Genomic DNA, 21,828 nt, shown 5'->3' with positions numbered 1-21,828 from the left:
AAGTAGTACTTTGTATATTATTATTATTATTTTAGGATTCAAAATATATGATTAGGAAAAATTTATAAGTAAAATCATTATTACTCATTAAATCATTATATTTTAAAAATTTTGTGAAAAAAATATAAGTAAACCGCTATCTTTTATCTTTCTACTAATAACAACAACAACAACAACAATAATAATAATAATAATAATAATAATAATAATAATAATAATATTAATATTAATAATAATAATAATAACTACAACAACAACAACAACATTAACAATAATAACATTAATAATAGTATTAATAATAATGTTGAAATCTGCTCGGCTCTGCTCTGCCCGGCTCTGCTCTGCTATTCTGAAATCTGCTCTTCTCTGCTCTGCTGAAATTTAATCTACTCTGCTCTGCTGACCCCTGCTCTGCCCAGAAGCTCAAAAGAACAGGGCCTTACTATTATTTGTTTTTCTCTTTTCTTGTGATCCTAATCCATATTCATACTCCCCCCCCCCCATGTGTAATAAAATGTTCCTCTATCCACCCTTTACCGACATATTCCCTCCGTTTTTATTTAATGCCTCACGTCCTCACTTTAACACTATATATTCAAATATTCTTACCACCGCTTTGACTAATGTTTGTGCTTTATACCTAAGGTAAAATATTATCAATGAGTACTTATTAGAATCGTCACAAAGCATATTTTCCAAATATCAGTTTATGTTTTTATTTTTTATTTATTTATTTTTTTTAAAAGAAAAAATATACTTTGGATAATTAAAGATATTATTGGTCAAAGTTGTGCGTTGGCAAGTGTGTCAATCAAACTGGAACACTTAAATGAAAACAAAGGGTGTATTATATTTTAATTTCAACTAACGGGGTGTCAATTTGGATATTCAGATCAGATTCGATGACTCAGTGAAGTGGGGTCGGGTCATGTCTAGTCAAATTTTAAAATCGAGTTGTTTAGGGTAAAAATACCCAAGTACGTGGCCCATTGATAAGGCAACATGTGTCACTATGAGAAGGCGACACGTGTCCCTATGAGAGGGCGACACGTGTCCTTATGTTAGGAGGACATGTGTCAGTTGCCCTAGAAGAATATCTGAGCATCAGCAAGAGAAAAGACCTTTATTACATCAGGCCCAAATCCCGAGAAAAACCTTGAAAGCCGCAAAAACGGCGCCCCCTATGACACATGACGCTCCCTGATTGTGCAGCCAATCACGTCACAGAATTCTAGGGTACAAACCCTAGAGGGGCACATGTTCCCACCCCTATAAATACCCCAATCATTTATGATGGGAGGGGTGGAGTGGGACATAACATAAAAAGAGCATTAAAGAGCTCCAACTTTTCTCTACTTTCTCTCTCTAAATTTTCCTTTTCCAGATCTCTAACTTGATCGTCGAAGGCGAATATTCCGGTAAAGGAATATTCGTTGTTTTGCAGGTGTCCGAGTCTCGTTGCCTGAAGAGCGTGACCAGTATCCGAGGAGATCACAAAATACCCCGAAACATTTGGCGCCGTCTGTGGGGAATCAACGAGGGGTTTCTCGGCCCTATGCTCAACTGCAGCGCCGAGGTATTTCTTCCTTATATCATATTCTCTTTTCTCAACACTTAGCATATTTTTCTCTTTATTTGGCTAACTCTTTTTCTTCCGTCCGCAGCTCTACCTTCGCCTGAACGCCTTCCTTGATTGGAAGGACAAAGAGAACGAGCGGCTGAAACAAGCTTGGCTCGAGGTGAGGAAGGCCAAGGATGTCGTGACCGGGACTACCGCAATTCAGAGGGTCCATCTGGAGACCCAGATCACCGCGCTGTCCGACAAGGCGGCGCGGCAAACTGAAGACCTGGTCAAGCTGGGCAAAGCTCTCGAACAAGAGAGTTTGGCCAGGGAGGCCATGCGCATGGAACGGGACGTGACCGTCCTAGAGGGGGAGAAATGGAAAGCTGACTTCGAGGCATATGAGAAGCTGAAGAGTGACTTGGCCTTAACCCAAGTTAACCTTAAGTTTGCTCTGGATGAGGCGGATGCGCTGAGGGCCGAGGTGGAAACCTTGAAGAAGTCCGTCTCAGACTTGACAGAGAAGCTGAAAGCTCCTCGGCCGCCCAGTGCTGAAGATGTCGTCCGCATCGAGCACAATGCTGAAGAACGACTTAAGGCTCACTTCTTTGATGCCTTTGAGCTGATGGTGGCCGACGGTGAGGCGGCATATTACCAGGAGCGCTTTGCTAAGCGCCTTGCGTACGTCTGCCTCAGGGAAGAGGCAAAGAAGGCCGGCCAACCTTCTCCAGAGCTAGTGGTCACTTCCCCCGAGTCCGGAGAGGACGAAGAGGGAGATGAGGAGGAGGAGGAGGCGGACGATGGCGCTGAAAAGCCAAAAGATGAGACGTCCGTCCCTGACCCGGCCAAGGGGGAGAAGCCTGCGAAGGAGCCTGCCAAAGATGATATGGCTAAATAGAGCTCAAGTCCTCCAGCAACCGTCTGTTCAGCTTTCCAGCTTTGCTTTTATCAGCTTTCTATTTTTACTTAGCTTTTGTTTTTCTTTTTTAGTTTTTGTTTGAAGCCGCCTGTTTTGAGCGGTATTGTAAACATTTCGGCCGCCTTCTGAGCGGTCTTATTTTAATGGTAATATGTCCGCTTTTTGAGCGGTTTTTTATATCTATTTCATACTTAGCAATTTAATTGGCCGTTCAATTGGCTTTATGCGAGTCGTCCGTTGAAACTATCGCTCGGACGCACCCTAGAAGTCCCAAGTATTATCTCAACTTAGAAATTCCTGGCTTGGCTGGGCTAGGTGCCTAGGTATGCCCTTGCCCTATTTGTAAGGGACACTTGTGTTACACAATTTTTAGGATACCTTGCCTTAATCCTCCGTCCTGGATTGGGACGGACGTTCATCTCTGACTTAAGTCAGTTCTTTTTTTTTTGTGTGGTCGGGTTGCTTCATTGGAAGAAATCTTGTAACCTTTTTACCTCGGCCACTTACTAAGCCTATGATAGGCCGAGTTGCTATGTTGGAAGCAACTTAGTAAGTGATTTCACTCGGCCTTTCAGCTTAAATCATAAAATGCAAATAAGCACAAGTAAAATAACAAAATAAAGTAACAGTGTTTGACTTTTTCATTAATTTGTCAAAATTACATTGTTGTGGCCGTATGGCTTTAATTACATAGCTCGGTCGATAGACCTAGCTGTACATACAACTTTTTTGGCTAAGTACTAAAGAGAAAAACTTAAACATGATACTTTTTCAGATTGTCTGTGTTCCACGTCCGTGGGATCTGACGGCCATCAATGGCTTCAAGGCGATATGTGCCGTCTCGGACTTCTTCCCTAATTTGGTATGGCCTCTCCCAGTTTGGAGTTAATTTGCCGTCCTCATTGGCACGACCAACAGCTTCCATTTTTCTCAGCACCAAATCCCCCATCTTCAGCGGACGCTTAGACACTCGGCGATTATATGCCCTTGTCATCCTTAAACGATATATTTCATGTCTAAGTGCTGCATTAACCCTAGCTTCTGGAAGAAAATCTAGGGCGGTCTTCATGGCCTCCCAATTGGCCGACTCGTCATATAACATTACCCGCAAAGTGGGCTCGTACATTTCAATTGGGAGTACAGCTTCAGCTCCATAGACCAAAAAGAATGGAGTTTCTCCCGTGGAACTCTTTGATGTTGTCCGTATGGACCATAACACATTAACCAACTCATCAGCCCATAGGCTGCCTGCTTTTTCAAGCTTGCGCTTGATTCCATTTGAGATCAACTTGTTATAGGCTTCAACTTGACCATTGGCTTGTGGTCGACCGAAGCAAAACAATGTGTTATGCATTGGTCCCCCAACCATTCTTGGAGTTGGCGCGTCTCAAACTGAGGTCCGTTGTCAAATACCATTGACTGAGGCACTCCATACCGAGTGCTTATGCTTTTCCATATGAAGGCTGACACATCCGTCCATTTAATGCCCCGGACGGCCTCGGCTTCAACCCATTTAGTGAAATAGTCTACAGCCACTAGTACATATCGACTCTGGCCGGACGCTGGAGTGTATGGCCCTAAGATGTCCATGCCCCATTTTGCAAAAGGGAGCGGACTGCTTATGGCCGAAAGACTATTTGCTGGCCGAGGAATAAGGGTCGCAAACCTCTGGCACTTGTCACATTTTTTCACCATTTGCATGGCGTCCGTTTTTAAACTCGGCCAGTAATACCCAAGGTGTGTAGCCTTTTCAGCCAAGGCTCGTCCTCCAATATGGGAGCCACAGTGTCCCTGATGGAGGTCGTCCAGCACATCATGCCCTCTTTCAGGAGTTATGCACTTAAGATAGGGCTTCACAAAAGCCTTCTTGAATAGTTCCCCATCCTTCATCTCAAACCAGGCCGCTCTCCTCTTCATTAGCCAACTCTCTTTGGGGTCGTCCGGAAGAATTCCATCCTTTAAATAGGAAGTAATTCCGTCCATCCAGATTGAACTTCTATCTATGATCTGAACAGGCTCGGCATCAATACTCCTTTTTTTCTTGTACTTCCCAAAATACTGATCTTGGAGTGTCACATGATGCCGAGGAAGCTAACTTGGAGAGCGCGTCCGCTTGATGATTTTCTGAACGAGGAACTTGTCTGAAGAGCGTGACCAGTATCCGAGGAGATCACAAAATACCCCGAAACAAGAGTCATGCTAAATTATTGTGTCCACACGAATTAAAATATAATTTTAATATTTTTCGGGCCGGGTGTGGTTTTGAAACCTCTGTTTACACCACTTACACATTAAATAATCATTTTAACTAAGTTGTCTAAACCTTTGCACATACACAACTAACACAAGTGACACACCACACACTTATAAAACAAAGTATATACTACCTCCGCTTCGCATTACTCGTAACAAATGAATATTTTATGTCACACAAATAATACCCCTTTGTTGCGAATAATGCGAAGCAGAGGTAGTATATCCAACTATAATCATACTAATAGCGATCCTAAGAGAAAATTGGAATTATATATACTTTTTTTTGGTGAAGGAGAGGGGCAAAGGCGCAAAGCCCCTGGAATTATATATACTACGATGAGTACGTTATAAAGTAATACATTGTGGACCAATGTTTTGATATAAATGGAAATGATGATGTTTCATTTTTAATTTTTATGTTAGATAATGGAGATGATCGATGATGTTGATTATATATGTTGGTATTGTTGGAGATACAAATTTTGATGATGATGTTTTATTGATAAGATGATGAATTTTAATTGAAAAAAAACAAGAAAAAAAAAAAAACAGATGGAGATTTTTTTTTTCTTTTTGAGGGGAAAACAGATGGAGATGGTGCCACTAATACAAGGCCCAAGACTAGGACAAATGAACGTGGTTGATTAAGATCCTCCTATTTTACTTGCCAAATCAGACGGTTGGTGACTGGTATTGATTTGTTGGCCTATTTTAATGGCAACAAAAGTCATTATTTTATCTTCTTCTACTTGTATAATTAAAGAAGATTAGGTACGACAATTAATACGTGGGTTCCATTTCCTTTAGTGGTGATGAATGAATATATACTTCATTCTTTGTCAATTGAATGATTTTGCACCATTTTTAGACATTCTCTTATTGTTTGTAGTTTATTCAAGTTGGAGTAAATTGTTTTGTTTAGGGAGTGGATTATAAATTTATAATTAAAATACATTGTCGACATTAACATGAAATAAACCCTTTAAGAATAAAGACAATCTTTAATTAAAGCTACAAAAGGAACTTTTTTTGGTGAAGCCAAAAGCAACTTGAAACACCTTTATATTCAACACAAATTAAACTTCCTCTTTTAGTAAAGTGTACATATTCATCTTTTAGGTGTTATTCACTATTCACTATTTATGGGGTCATTAAGCTTAGAAAAAAAATGTTACTCGCTCGATAAAGATGTTAAAGAAGGTAAGCAGTGGAGAATTAAGTTCAAATAAGGTTTTGTTTATAAAGACTACTAAAGTTTAATTTTAATTAAAAGTTACATTTGATCAAGTAAAAATCAAGTGAAACGAAATAACTTTATCTTCTGACAACCCGCTAAAATGAAAATCAATCAATTATTTAAGTTAATATTAGCTTATTTCATAAATAATTTGTCAGATTAGATCAAACACGATCAATTCTTCTTCTTCTACTTCCTCTTCTTCTACTTATTATTTTTGTGTGAATGTGTCATTTTCACTAAATTTTTAATATTTTGTTTTAATAAATTCAAATGGTTTGTTTGCAACTAGCCACACCATGTGTCCGTTTGTAAAAGAACAAAGTAGCTCTTATGATTGGGTAACCTATATAAGGAACATAACACTGACAAAGTAATCCTTGTAACATTATCTGAGTAACCTTTATAAAATATGTGAATTAATAAACAAGAAAAAAAAAGTCAAATCACACCAAATTAGAAAAATTCATACTTCCTCCATTTCTATTTAGTTGACGCATTTGATTTAGGCACATATATTAAGGAGAGGAGAGAGAGTGATAGAGAATGAAAAAGCAAGTGGGGTAGCTTGTAAATGCAAGGTAAAAAATTTACCCAAAAAGGAAACGTGTCAATTAAAAAGAAACTTCCTAAAAAGGAATACGTGTCAACTAAAAAGAAACGGAGGTAGTATCAAATTACTCCCTCCGTCCCTAAATTACATTCATCCTTTCTATTTTAGGTATTCCAAAATTACATTCCTCCTTTCTATTTTTGGTAAGTTTTTTTTAGTAAATCAATTCTCTTTTTTTGTTTTATATTTAATGTTTTCTCACTCATCCTTACCTAATCTCACTCATAATCCTTGTGCCAAATTACAATGAATATGAATGGTTAAAAATTTTCAATTAGGAGCATGTGATTGGTCTTTTTTTTTTTTTTTTTTTGCAAAGGATTGATGACATGTCATGAGTAATAAGTAATCTATCTTTGTACTTCTCATAGCATTATCTAATCATTGTTATTTGTCTTACTCATTCCTTCTTAATTCCCGTGTAAATTTCCAAAGAGGAATGTAATTTAGGGACGAAGGGAGTAGATCACAGATATTCAATTTAAATCATATTAGATCTTTTTTTGGGAAGGGAAAGATAAAATATCATTAATTAAAAGGCATACAGTATCTACAATTAAAATTATAAAAAAGTAAAATACAATTTAAATTAATCAAGAAACTAGATCAGACGATGAAGCACAGTTCCCAATTATTCGCTGAATTATATTCTAAATAGTGATTTTATAAGCTTTCCGCCCTTGTCGGAATCAGAAGCAAAGGCATCGCCGCTACGGGAATTGGAGGTAGCATTCTACCGATGTTAAGTCATGGACTGGGGACTCTATCATGATCTTACGAATTTAAAGATCTCAAAATGGAAGAACGGGTAGCGGTTCTCGGAGGGGCTTTTAGTTGATTCGTGAGTTGGTTCTGAAAGGGCCGATAAATCATCGGCTACACAACCACGGGATTGCACGTGTTTATGGATTGAACAAGATTCAAGCCGGGAAAATGGTAGAATTTGCCAGCGGGATAACTGTCGAATATCAGGAGAGCTTACGGGTGCGGTCCCAGAGTTCAAGACGCTGTCTAAAACTAACCCGATTCTCGTCTTGGAATTCGGGGTCAATCAGCCCAATCCCTGGCCTCCTCTACCATGATAACGGGGTCGGACTACGAATCGGCCGTATCCGATGATGCTAGCGCAGTCAGAAGAATGGATCAAGTGGGAATTGATTCGTTTAAGTTTCCGAAATAGGTCTTAATAGTCCGAGCTCTTTTATAGAGAGCTCTCACTCAAGTCAAGCAGATCCGGCGTCAAGATTTTAATCGGATACGAAATCACTGGTGTTCGAACCCATTTAAAGTTACTAAAAAAAAAAAATTAGTGTCGAACACGCTCTGCTTAGTACATGAATAGAAAATGGGGTGCATTTATAAAACAAAGAGCAAGTAATTTTCAAGAAGCCAACATTAATTAAATTTTGATGATAAAAATTGCGAATCACGGAAAGAGCCAATATTGATAGTTTCCGCCATCTGCAAAACATTTCAAAACAATCTCTGTCAATTCTTCATACTTTCTGTTCTCCCCTCTTCTTTCCTTCCTCTCCCTTCTTCTCTACGCCAACCGCCCACCAACTTCCTCACTTTCACACTCTCTCTCCTCCAAGCTCTCAACAATGGCGGAAGATTCAGAAAAAATGGTGTATCTTCACGGAGATCTCGACCTCACAATCCACGAAGCTCGCGACTTACCCAACATGGACATCACCACCGAACGCCTCCGCCTCTGCTTCACCGGCTGCAACACTTGGTCTTCCAACACTCGAGACGACAATCTTCCTCCAAAGAATTCAAACAATCAACACAAACATCGACCTCACATCATCACTAGCGATCCTTACGTCGCCGTTGTTGTCCCACAAGCCACGATTGCGCGTACCCGGGTTCTCAAAAACTCGCAGGACCCTGAATGGAACGAACACTTCATCATACCTATTGCTCACCCAATCACTAATATCGAGTTTCAAGTTAAGGATGATGATGTTTTTGGGGCTCAGGTTATTGGGATTTTCTCTCTTCCTGCTTCTCGGCTTTTATCTGGTGAACATATTAAAGGGTGGCAGCCAATTTACTCTCCTTCGACTGGGAAACCGCCGAAGCCGGAGTCGGCAATTCGAATCGATCTGAAATATATACCTTGTGAGAGGATTCCAGATCTTAATGTGACTTTGAATGGGGTGAAATCGACTTATTTTCCGCTCAGAAAGGGGGGTTTAGTGAAATTGTATCAGGATTCACATGGGAAACCTGATTATTTGCCAGAAATTAAGTTGGATGGTGGTGAAGTTTATAATCAGAATACTTGTTGGGAAGATATATGTTATGCTATTTCTGAAGCTCATCATATGATTTATATAGTTGGTTGGTCTGTTTTTCATAAAGTTAAGTTGGTGAGAGAACCCACTAAGCCATTGCCAAGAGGAGGTGATCTTATACTTGGGGATTTGTTGAAGTATAAGTCTGAAGAAGGGGTTAGGGTTTTGTTGCTTGTTTGGGATGATAAGACTTCTCATAACAAGTATTTCATCAAAACGGTATTTTTTTTCTTCTTCTTGTTTTTATGATTTTATGGTGTTTGATTTTGCAATTTTATTATGTAAATGGTGTTATAGTGTTTGATTTGTGATGGGTTTGTAAATGCGAGTGGAATGTTGATGGTTTTCTTGGGAGCAGGTTGGGTTAGTGTCTGTTATACAACCGGGTGTACCTTAGATACGGAATTTTGTGATCGAAAGGAGCTGGGATTGGTTAAAAATGGGGGAAAAAGGTTTGTAGATCCAGTTGAGTGGTTAACTTCGTTTAACTTTGATGTGGGTCCCTTCCCTTTCTTTCCATTCTTTTTATATCTGCCTGTGTAAAATTTTGTAGAATTTTTTTATGTATGTCAATGGATGATGAACTTTAATAAAGTGAGTTTTCAGAATCAACTTTGTTTGTTGAGAATTGATGAAATGTAGTGTTCTGGGATTGTTGGGAGCCTAGGAGGAGAAAAATGCTGTAAGAAGATTAAATAATAATGCCCCGGTTTTAATAATTACAAGTTGTAAGTTTGTAATTAGATTGCAACTTGTACGTCTGTTTTCTTGGAGTAAGTTTGAGGAATTGAGTAGATTGGTGATCTGGTAGTAAGATGACTAATTTGAAGGATTGATATAACTATGACTCTATGAGTGTTGGTGAGATGATTTGGATAGAAGAAGAGTTTGTCGTGGTTGTGCTGGTGATGTGGGGTGTTTGATAATGTGGCTGATTATCCATGTTAATTAGTTTAATTTTAATCTTGGAATTGTCTTAAGTTCTTAACAAAACAAAGATTTCACTTTTTATATATAATGGAATGATTTAAATTATATTCTATTGTTCTCCTTTGATCCTTTCCCTTTCAAAGTCAAAGAGCACAATTTAAAAAGAAACCTGTCATGTTCTAGTGAAGTTTGGAATTATGTTAGTTAATAACTTAATATACTTTAAATCATGGAATTGTCTTAACTATACATTGATTTCACTTATTAAACTAATGACATGGATTAAATATTATTCTACTGTTTTCCTTTTTTTGATTACATTACATAACTAAAAAAGTTAAAGAACATAATGTTTATTAAAGGAACCTTTCATACTCAATGGATATGTAATCATATGGAAGATTCTGGTCTTTTTTTTTTTTTTTTTTCCACTTGTTATGGAGTGGTCAGTTTTGGAATTCAGAATATTTTAGTGAATCAATGTTGGTGCTAGTTGTTTAATTATTATTGAATGATGCTCCTTCCACTGCTCTTATTTTCACCTAAGCTTCATTTTGTCAAAGTGTTAGGTCAAAGAAATAGATGGATTACAAAAGCTTTTTAACACTGGTTTTTTATGTGCTGATTGCTGGTTCGAAGGTTATGGATATTGCAAAACAATGTTTTGATGTTCATTCTGTTTTCTGGTATGTATTGTTGGTTGCAGGAAGGGGTTATGCAAACACACGATGAGGAAACACGGAAGTTTTTTAAGCATTCTTCAGTTATGTGCGTTTTATCACCTCGTTATGGCAGCAGTAAACTTGGCTACTTCAAGCAACAGGTACTCTTTGATTTGTGAGGCATTTACCACTTGTTCTTTTTCTGATGTGATTAGGTTTTGAAATCTTTGATCTTTTTTACTTTATCTTTTTCATTTATATAATTTTTTTTTCTTTATGGAAAGAAAGCGTAAGGAAGGCCCCTGGCATAGGCCTTCAATAATCTTTTTTTTTTTTTTTTTTTTTTTTGTATTTTATGATGTTGTGATTTCATCCTTGGCTTCACGACCTTAAGAGTTTGTCTTCCTTGATTTTCTGTTAAAATTCCATATTTTCTTTACTCTCACAGCATTCTTGATCAGGAGGGTGGTTAAGAATCATACTTTGTCTTAGAGGTTCATGGCCCGCATGAGAACATACGCTAAAAACATTGGGGAGGATGTTTATTTACTCTTACATCTGTGGTCTTGGTTCTAATTATTGATCTAAGTGTCATAGTACCTTTTACCTGTATAGAAATTTCAGGACTTTGTGGTATGTTTCTTGTGTAATTATTGCAACTACTTCTACATGATCTGTGGAGTGTAGACATAGCCAAGCAACATTTCACAGTTCACAGAGAAGCAAAGATCTTCTGTAGTTGTGTCATTTGAATACTACTATTGTTGATCTATTTTAAACTTTTGCTCAATTATGTGCTGGTTCTGTTGAGCAATTTTTTGCTTGCAACTGATACTACATTTTCCCCAAAGCTGAGAATTTGAGTATGCAAGCTCAAATTTGTAGGACTTAAGTATGAAAACAGAGAATTTCAAGCAGAGATTAGAGAGAAAATGGTAGCCAAGTGGATAATTGTATTACTAAACAGAGTATCCAGCAATACAATGCCTTCATTCGAGAGGAAGGTGCTCTCCAACAACAACTTCACAATCAATTTCTTTGATGCATTCCCCCTTAACCAAACCCCTATTAATACCCAAAATTAAGCAAGCTAACAAACTCCAGCTTAGCTAACAAAAGGAATCAGAATAACAAACTCATAACAACTTATTCCAAAATTACTACTTTACCCTCTACCCCAAAACTGATACAAGCAAACCTTCAGCTAAGCAAGTAACTCTTCTCTGATTATTTCTTGGGCCTTGTAGCATAAGTAAAACGGACATCAGGCTTGGCTGATTCCTTGCAATACCTCCCACCCAAAGTTTCACCTTGTCCTCATGGTGGAAACTAGGAAACCTTAGGTGAACTTCATCAAAGTGCTCCCAAGTAGCTTCAAACTCCTGCAAACCCTTCCAAAATCAAGACCTCCATGGTAGCCACCTGATCCCCACTCAGGAGTACTTTTATTATAATAGTGATTTTATGTAGCTTGATGGGTTAGATGTGGGTTCTCTTTTGAGTTTGCTGTGAAGTGTATTTATATTAAGTTATATTTATGGTGACATTGCATCCTTAGCTGCCAAGTTAATATTTTTGTGTGGTAGTTTGATAAATAGTTGTTTAAAACATTCTAGGCTGCTTCAAGGCCTGTCCATGTACTCATCCGCCTACCAGTACTTTTATTGGTAGTTGTGATCTATCATCTTCCCGTAAATACTTTTCTTCAAGCTGCTTCGTGAAGTGTATTTTGTGATCTCTGCAGGTTGTTGGAACTTTGTTTACGCATCATCAGAAATGTGTTCTTGTAGATACACAGGCATCTGGTAACAACAGAAAGATTACCGCTTTCATAGGAGGTATAGATCTGTGTGATGGACGCTATGACACACCTGAGCACAGACTTTTCCGTGATCTTGACACAGTTTTCAAAGATGATTTTCACAACCCCTCATTTCCTGTGAGTATATGATTCTGATTTGCTTTTTGTAGGGATACACCCTGCTGTTACTTTTCTCTTTGTAGAGTTCCATCCTAGAAGTCTAGTACTCTAGCTACTTTATTAGATGTTCACCTTGGTGCATGTATTGTTTGGTCCTTCGATCTCTATTGGCAACTTGACATTTACTTATTATCAGTGATAAGCGGTCGTACACCTAATAAAAAAACAGAAATCTAACCCATTCTCTTAACTATGTAGTAGACTAGTAGGTTAAGTCATGTGAGAAAGTAGTATCACTATTTGATTGCTATAAATCATAATTAGTTGAATCAATATAAAGCAGGGTTTAATTAATATCATACTTCTAAAAAAAGAAAATCAAATAATTAAAACATCTAGGATTAAGTATCACAGACTCCCAGTAGCACAGTTTATGCAAGACAAATTCCTACCCCAACCAATCGATTATATGTTCACAAGGAAAGGTACGTCCTATTGATACTGTAGATCTATTCTGAGTATTTGTGGCTTACTTAAATTACACTCAAACTTATTTTCATGGAATCTTGTAATTTAAAGACATTAAGCCCGACATCCTAACTTTCTAACTCACATGGAGAATATCCTGTCTTTAATTAAAATATTCAAATTTGTCCACTCCTATTGTGGTCAAGAGTTCAGGATGATGGAATAATGATGATACTAATCATATTAATCTAGTATTGGCATATGCATAATCAATTAAACATGAATACATAAATATTTAATTGAGATTTAATCAATCAAGGCTAGGGCTCAACGAATTTCAAGATTAATAAAGAAGAGAAAAGAAGAAGAAAATATGTTACTTGAATTAATGGAAGAAAGTGGGAGTCTTGAAGAGCGATGGGCATCTTCAAGTTTCTCTCTCTAACTTCTTTCTAAACCCAAACTTAAATTAATACAAATAATGATAAAGTTTCTAATAATCAAATGATTTCTTATAGGTGTTTTTACTAAGTGTTGTTAGGCAAAAGCTAAAATCCCGAATAGAAAAATTCCAGACTCTATGAAATTTCGCTTTACTCTACCGGCGGACTTGACCTTGGCGTTCTTCTTTAAAGACAAAGCTGAGCCTGTAAATCAGCTTCTCTTGGTCTAATCGAGCAATTGGTGATCAGGCAACTAGGGTTACAACTTACAACACCGCAAACAACTCATCTTCATAGTGACATAACTCTCTCTTTTCTGTCAGAATTTGGCATGTTGCCTATCATTGGAAAGCTCTTCAAGTATAGTTCCTTAGATCAACTGCATTAATTATAGATCAAAAGTTTTGAGCAAATAAGCGAACAAGTTCAGTTTTGTTAATATTTCACAAACGTTCATTCTAACTCAAATCCATCCTGAAGAGATGTGTTACGATCTTTGAGCTAGCTACCTTCTTTCTCCATTACTAATATACTCAAGCTTAGCCAACCATATTCCATTTGCTTTGAAATTGACTGAAATTCATCAAAACACACTGATAGTCATAGACTAGTAGAGCACAACTTAAGTAAATAACTCATACATGAACCTAACACCTCTAAATCTACATGCAAATGAGGGTGAATATGCAGCGAAAATGTGTACAAAGTAGGACTTATTATTAAGTGATCTGCTATTTTCTTACCTGCTTAATTATAAGTATTAAATTTACTTTGTGGACCTTATCTATCTTTATCAAATAGACAAAATAGTTGAAGACAATGAAAAACTAAATAAGTAAATATTAATCTCACCAATTCTCTGTATAATATGAAAACATTGAATAGCCATTATTTATTTAATTGTTGAATTTTCTGGTATATGGATTTCCTAGGCTGGGACAAGAGCTCCAAGGCAGCCATGGCATGACTTGCATTGCAAAATTGACGGTCCTGCTGCGTATGATGTCCTAATAAATTTTGAGCAGAGATGGAAAAAGGCTACAAAATTTAGAGAGTTTGGATTTCGGAAGAAGATGTCTCGTTGGCAAGATGATTCTTTAATAAAGTTAGATCGTATCTCTTGGATACTTAGCCCTAAGCGTTCAGCTAAAGAAGAGGAGCTCACTGAAGTCCCGAAAGAGGATCCTGAGCTATGGGTTTCAAAGGAAGGGCATTCAGAAAATTGGCATGTTCAGGTAATATTCATATAATTCTTAATACTGTCGACTCATTTATATGTTTTTCCCCTGTCCTTATAAGTTATAGCATTCCTGTCTGCTGTTACTTTATGAACGAATTGTTGGCTTGTTTGGGTTTATTTACAGATATTCCGTTCGATTGACTCGGGATCACTGAGGGGATTCCCTAAAACTGTCTCTCAAGCCAAGGCTCAGGTTTATATTCTCTCTTGATCTTTTTCTGACCAGGATCTTAATACCTACATGCCAAGACTGTCATAAAATACTGTGATACAAATCTTGGTTCAAACTTTCAAAGTCTCAAACTCCAAGGCAGTCAGTCTGCTAAATGAAAAAGAAAGAACAAAACGCAGCAAATATTTAAATAAACTTATATCATGTAAAGTGACTGATGGGAAAGTCGGTTGCAAGTCTTGCAAGAACAGTTGCCTGGTTTTTTCATTATTAAAAATAATTATGTTGTATTAAATTCAATAATTCCATGGTTGATGTATTAATGTCCTCTTATCAACTTCTTACATGTTGATAACCTCATGTTTTGCAGAATCTTGAGTGTGCAAAGAATTTGGTGATAGATAAAAGCATACAAACAGCATATATCCAGGCAATCAGATCTGCACAGCACTTTATATATATTGAAAATCAGTATTTTATTGGATCATCCTATGGATGGCCTTCTTACAAAAATGCAGGTCAGGCAGACACTCTTGTTATTCTGTGGTGTTATTTACATGTGCCATATACTAGTATATTAGTCTAACAATTGCAGGGGTGGGCAAGCTTTATTTGTTAGAGTTTAGTGCATTCTATCTTTCTTGGAGAGTTTAGGTACTTTCAGGATAGAAATAGCTACTAAAGCTTGTTTAGTTCACCTTACTTTTGCTTGTATGATCTGATGTGGTCTGATATGATTTGATTTGATTGTGTGATTTGACCAAACTTTGACCTTATGTGTACGATATTCTTAAAAAAAAATAATGTGAGTTGAATCTTTTTAGATTCGTAGATATGTGTATTTGATTAATATGTAATTCATAATTTTTTTATCACGGAATCAAGGATATTTAGCGATGCAAAACCACATGTAAAACGATCAAGTATGTTAATACTTGTATTTTCTAATATGATCTAACCTGAACTCTAAAAATAAAATCATCGTTTTATGTGCAGTTTTTGTTGTTAAATATCTTTAATTTATTAATGAAAAAAATTATGAAAATTACATATTAATAAAATACACATTATTACGAATCTAACAAGACCCCACTTTATATATTTTTTCCCTATAGATTTTCGTACACTTTAGGTCAAAGTTTGGTCAAATCAAACAATCAGATCAGACCAGATCAGATAATAAACAAAAATAAGGTGAACTAAACAAGGCCTAAACATGGCCACTTGCTTCCATTGCTTTTTGTTCCCATTTGACAATTTTCATCTTATTGTTAGACGTAGGAGTTAGCTGATGGGTTGTTGAAGGATATTTTTTTTTAAGCTGCGACCCTTAGAAGGTTGCTGATGTTCCTCTGTATCTTGTTATGATTAGGTGCTGATAATATGATCCCTATGGAGTTGGCTTTGAAAATCGTTAGTAAAATTAAAGCTAAGGAAAGATTTGCGGTGTATATTGTCATACCAATGTGGCCAGAAGGTGATCCAAAGTCAGCTGCTGTGCAAGAAATTCTTTACTGGCAGGTTAGGAGGAATTACAATTTTACAAAGCCTTTTGATCTCAAATGCATGCTGTAACCATTTCCCTGAAAATAGTTCCTTTATTATTATTATTTTTAAAAATTTTAAATATAAGATCTCATTTGCCCATGATCATGTATCCTTTTTTTAAAAAAAAATAAAAATAAAAAAAGAATGAGATCTAATATATATTGTCCTTTTGGTTTCATTCCTGCATGTGAAATTCTCTTTTTATCGGATTTAATAAATTCATTTTCTTGATTTCCTTCTAGGAAATTTGAAAATGAGGACTGTTGTAAATTGTAATGCATTTATGTTAAGATTCGTGTTGTTTTCCTCACAGAGTCAGACGATGCAAATGATGTATGAAGTTGTTGCTCGTGAACTGAAAACAATGCAGCTTACAGATTTGCATCCTCAAGATTATTTAAATTTCTATTGCCTTGGTAATCGGGAAGAAGTTCCTGAGGAGTCTCTGAAGGAAGCAGAGCAATCAAGTGACAAGGTTGGTGTTCTTCTCTATCTTGTTTACTTATTATATTGGCACTCAAACTTGAGGACTGCAGTTGATTTTAACAGGAAATTGTTACGTTGTAAATTTTTTGTCGATTCTCAACTCTCTAGCTTCTCATAAGGTTTTATATTAAATAAGAGGTTTGAATTTCAAAACTCCATAGGTACATGTATTGGATAATTATATTAGGATTGTTTCTGATTCATGGAGTTTCACCATGATTTGACCGACAAGTCGATGTTAAGCTTGATTTCTAGATGATGTGGTACATCTTTGGGGTCTGTTTTCTAGTTGCAAGGCTGTTGCTGCTCTATGTAGCACATGCTTCGTTTCTTATGGCATAAGAGCCAAGTGCTGATGGTAGGCATAATGAAGCTGAATATGTGTTCTCTAACAACATGATTCTATCAGATTTCAGATTCATACAAGTACCGCAGATTTATGATCTATGTACATGCAAAGGGAATGATTGTTGATGATGAGTATGTTTTAATGGGATCTGCTAACATCAACCAACGATCCTTAGCCGGTACTAAAGACACAGAAATTGCTATGGGTGCTTATCAACCCCATCATACTTGGGCTAACAAGAAAAGGCACCCAAAAGGCCAGGTTTGCTTGCATATCCTTACTGTGGTTTCTTTTCCGGTAAAAGCTATATTTGTTGGTCTTTTGAGCTTGGGCATTTGCTCTTCCTCTCTCCTAACTGTCCTGACTCCTGACTCCTGACTGTTCCATTCACCTAGCCATCTGTTACTCAGCATTTTTGAATATTTACCTGTGTTCTTATATACTAGTAATTGCATGCATGGCTAATGTATGAAATGTTATAGCTATAACATGAGTTATTTATTTGTACTTCGAACTTGGAACGAGCATGAAGAAATTAATGTTATAGCTTTAACATGAGTTATCTATTTATTATAATTATTTTTGTTTATTGGAAATTCAACTATGAAACCTAAAGATATATATGTACTCTGTAAATTATTACAAATAATGAAAGTTTATTGCTTTACTACTACTGAATGGTTAGATATTGGTTTTAGCTTCTGTTGTAAGGATTGGAATTTCTAAATAAATTACAAGTTTACAACAGTGGATCAAATAAATGAATCAATTATGTTGTGTTCGCAGTTGGATTGTATTCCTTTTGGTTTACACGTCTGGCATTCTAACATCTGCAATGACTGCAAACCCATACTTTTAGATCAGCTCTGTATTTTAGTGTGTTTCCTTAAAGCCTACTAAATCATTTAAGCTAATGTTTTGCAGGTGTACGGTTATAGATCATCGTTGTGGGCCGAGCATCTTGGGAAGCTAAACGAGTGTTTTGATGAACCAGAAAGTATAGAATGTGTGAGAAAAGTAAATGAGATTGCTGAAGAAAACTGGAAGAGATTTACAGAAGAAAGCTTCACATTGTTGCAGGGCCACCTTCTTAAGTATCCATTGCAGGTGGATGATGATGGTAAAGTCGAATCCTTGCCTAATCAAGATACTTTCCCTGATCTTGGAGGCAAAATACTTGGTGTTCCTTCCAACACACTCCCTGACGTCCTTACTACGTAAACTCCAAGGTCAGGTTATCTTTGCAAAGCACCTGATGGGAGATTACGGCGGACAAAGAGTCAAACATTTAAGCAACTACTGTACCTTTTGCACAGCTTTATTTAAATTATATTAATTTTGTTTATTCAATTTTTAATTTTTTTTGTTGTATTTCTAACTTTCTTTTGGTGATTTGTTATTTGACAAATTGTAAATGCAGCATATGAATGATATATGATGGTAGATTTGCGTTTGTACTTAGTGAAATGTAATGGTTGATTACTTCAGCATATATTCTCTTTTACAAAATATATGAAAGTTTTGTTCGGAAAAAAAGAAAAATACAGGACTGAGTCCTCCCCAATAAAAAAGAAAAATCATTCTTGTTCATACACTGCTTGTTTGGAAAGATGACTGAGGTCAATTGCTCAATTTTTACTCTGTTAATATTCATGTTTTGATATATGGTACAGAAATATGGAGTACCATAAAGTTGTGTTTGGAAGCATGATATTCATTTCAAAATTCAAATGTAAGAATTGAATATCAAAACCAAGCTGAGGAGAGAGAAATCAGAAAAGGGAAAATCGGGTTTAACCCGAGGAGAGAGAGTTAATTTTTTATTTATTTTTATTAAGAAAGTAAGAATTTGAAATGATAGGTTTTGGGGATAGAATTTGAAATTTTCATAAATCATATCACTAATATATAAAGTCGGTTTCTATTTTATTTGTTTGTTCGTGTGCTAAAGATTGAAGATTTAAGGTTTCATCGTCTCCGAAAGTATCAACAAGGCTATATGAGTTTTTTCACCCAAACAACTACTCATCCGTGGATCTCAAGCCGAATGAGCGCTAACTCACAGATTGTATTGCTTCAGATGAAGTTTTTTATTAAGGCGATCGTTGATCGAATCTGCGATGTAACTAGTTCAAAGGTGATTTGTATTGGAATTTTAGAAATCCTAGGAATTGTTTGTAAGTGCCGTTTGGCTATCTTTCATTAATGAAACACAAACTTTTAAAAAAAGCTGGTTTACAATAAATTCATTGTAAATCAGACCTCATAAAGCAAGTGTGGTCGTGTGGGTTTGTGAGTAACTCATTTTTTTACTTGATATTCCATTTTCTCTCTCCTTTCTTTTTCTCTCATCCCCTCACAATACTTCTTTTACCCCATTTTCCTACTCCCCTCACAATACTTCTTTTACCCCATTTTCCTACTTTCAAAGATTCTTTTTCCTGTATTTTTCCTCTCTCCTCTCCATTGATGAACTACTATACTTCTTTCTTCCATTTTTTTTGGTGATTCAAGCAATCTTTTTCTTCCATCAAATTTGTTATCTCAATTTTTTGCGTTTTTCTAAAGCCAAATTTGAGTAATTTTTTTTTATTCTTCTTCAGTTTTAGATTAATATGGTAAATGTTAAGATTATGAAGAAGAAGACAATTCTACTAATTTAAACGACGAAATTGAATTTATATTATTTGAATTTATGTATATGTATATAAATGTATGTATATATGTATATGTATATATATACATATACATATATATATATATATATATGTATATATATATATATATATGTATATAAATGTATGTATATATATGTATATGTATATGTATATGTATATATATACATATATAAATATACATATACATATAAACATACATATATATATATATACTTATTCGCTTGTTCTAATATAAATGTTTGTTCGCTTCTCTAATTACTTATTCTAATGTCGATCTCACATGATTGACTTAGTTTGCTTTCTCTTTCCACTTAGTTAAATACGGAGTACTAAATTGATAAATTAAAAAAAAAAAAAAAAAAGAATCATTTGAATACCTTTATTCTATAAGATTTCAGGATACATATATAGGTAACTTTCTTATACCAAACCCACAAAATGATTTTAAATACTTAATTCAAAATATAATTTTAGAATTGGATTTTAGGATATGCCAAATTGATTTTTTTTTGTTTTTGATGTACAACACTTAAATTGTGGAGGTTGAGAGAGAATGATTTAAAGGGAAAAAATTAATTATAATGGAAGAGAAACTAAGTCAATCATCACATGAGATGTAAAAAAAAGTAATTGAATAATCAAACGATAGAATATAATGGCAAAAACTTTTTGAAATAATTAATGGTTACTTATTAATTACATGAGATGGAAAAATAAGTAGAATGGAATTAAACAAAAATATATTTAAACAAAAAGGCATTACAAAAAACATTTAAGATTTCACTTTCATAAGAAATCTAAATTTTGCCAATGTTATTTATGTTGTTATGTGCACCCAAGTGCATAGTTTGTAATGTTGAGTGCACTCTCAAAAGGTTGTGCTGCTACACGCACCTTGGTCATAGTTGATGTTGTTGCGGCCAATTTTTCCAAGGAAAAATAAAAATTAAAAATCTAATCTTTGCACTTTATTCCCTTAAAAATCCAACCTTTCGTTTATCGTACAAAAATCCAACCTTTACCCCCTATCTTCATTAACATATCCATTTGATCAGTAACCTGTTAAACAAGTTAAAATAATTATTTATTTATTTCACTCTCCTTCTACCTCCCCATCCCTTTTCATAGCAGCCACTCCCCTCCAACCACTCCATCCTCCATTGCACCCGGAGGTGCTACCACAACACCACTAGCGTTACCTTGAAACCCCAAGACCCACCCAGCCGCCGCTCCGAAACCCTTAGCGCCACCCTCTGCCGCTCCGAAACCTAACCTTGACAAGAGCCGACCCGACAACCCACACTACAACCAAAGCTCCAACAACGCATCCTTCAACAACAGTCGCTTAACTAATCCGCATCCACCGCCTATCCTACCCATAATCAACGATAGCCGCAACTACTTACAATCACCATAATCGCCACCTTTAAACCACCGCAAGCAACCACCAATTACAACAACATACGACACCAATTAAACAAAATAGACTTTCACGCGAGATGGAAGGGGGTTTTGTGGAAGGGGGTTTCATGGGTGGGGATTTTCGCAGAAGGGGGGGTTTCATGGGTTAGGTGGTCTGTTTCAGACTTTCAAAGTGTTGTCGGTGGGCTGGTGGTTGGCGTGATTGGTGGTCCGGTGGTCGGTATTTGAGTAGCATGGGGTTGTGCAGTGTTTGAGTAGGTAGCAAGGGGTTGTGCTTAAATTTTAGGGGTGGGGGCCTTAATATTTTTGAATTTTTTTTTTTCTGTTTTTTAATAATAAATATAAAAATAATGGACATATTAAAAGCTAACACGTGGCATATAACTTATAATAGAGGTGATCAACATTGGCCCGACCTACTAGCCCGACCTGATCCGGCCCGAAAATAGGGCGGGTTTGGGCAAGCATAAAAACACATTTTTAGTTAAAAAGCCCAAACACGGCCCGAAAAAACCCGAAAAGCCCATTTTGGCCCGACAAGCCCGCTACATTTTTGCGGGTTTTGGGCACGAGAAATAGTGTTAAGGCCCGGCCCGGCCCGAATTTTGATCACCTCTAAC

General features: G+C 36.3%; 2 protein-coding genes across 2 annotated transcripts; both read left to right on the top strand.

The window, feature by feature from the left end:
- Positions 1 to 1,429: 1,429 nt before the first annotated feature.
- LOC145600098 (uncharacterized) lies at positions 1,430 to 2,565 on the top strand. The gene is made up of 2 exons (XM_081655957.1): positions 1,430 to 1,576; positions 1,665 to 2,565. Exons 1-2 carry the CDS (start codon positions 1,556 to 1,558, stop codon positions 2,457 to 2,459), a joined length of 816 nt encoding a protein of 271 aa, XP_081512083.1. The 5' UTR covers positions 1,430 to 1,555; the 3' UTR covers positions 2,460 to 2,565.
- A 5,450-nt stretch (positions 2,566 to 8,015) lies between these two features.
- Positions 8,016 to 18,575, top strand: LOC145603067 (phospholipase D delta-like). The gene is made up of 10 exons (XM_081659189.1): positions 8,016 to 9,108; positions 10,526 to 10,642; positions 12,226 to 12,420; positions 14,246 to 14,548; positions 14,678 to 14,746; positions 15,096 to 15,243; positions 16,098 to 16,246; positions 16,587 to 16,748; positions 17,169 to 17,369; positions 18,033 to 18,575. Exons 1-10 carry the CDS (start codon positions 8,191 to 8,193, stop codon positions 18,327 to 18,329), a joined length of 2,559 nt encoding a protein of 852 aa, XP_081515315.1. The 5' UTR covers positions 8,016 to 8,190; the 3' UTR covers positions 18,330 to 18,575.
- Positions 18,576 to 21,828: the final 3,253 nt, after the last annotated feature.

This window comes from Chenopodium album, chromosome 21 (genome assembly GCF_948465745.1).
Source record: "Chenopodium album chromosome 21, dcCheAlbu1.1, whole genome shotgun sequence".
In the NCBI taxonomy this organism is placed as follows: Eukaryota; Viridiplantae; Streptophyta; class Magnoliopsida; order Caryophyllales; family Amaranthaceae; genus Chenopodium; species Chenopodium album.
The sequence above is the reverse complement of the archived record's forward strand: the minus strand, read 5'-3'. Positions and strand labels throughout refer to the sequence as shown.

What these genes read in the sequence shown, in the direction of transcription:
- LOC145600098 (XM_081655957.1), top strand. Translation starts at nt 1,556, where the DNA reads ATGCTCAACTGCAGCGCCGAG. An exon ending in TGCTCAACTGCAGCGCCGAG is followed by an intron (nt 1,577 to 1,664) that starts GTATTTCTTCCT and finishes TTCCGTCCGCAG; the next exon opens with CTCTACCTTCGCCTGAACGC.
- LOC145603067 (XM_081659189.1), top strand. Translation starts at nt 8,191, where the DNA reads ATGGCGGAAGATTCAGAAAAAATGGTGTATCTTCACGGAGATCTCGAC. An exon ending in TCTCTCAAGCCAAGGCTCAG is followed by an intron (nt 14,747 to 15,095) that starts GTTTATATTCTC and finishes CATGTTTTGCAG; the next exon opens with AATCTTGAGTGTGCAAAGAA. An exon ending in AAGAAATTCTTTACTGGCAG is followed by an intron (nt 16,247 to 16,586) that starts GTTAGGAGGAAT and finishes TTTTCCTCACAG; the next exon opens with AGTCAGACGATGCAAATGAT.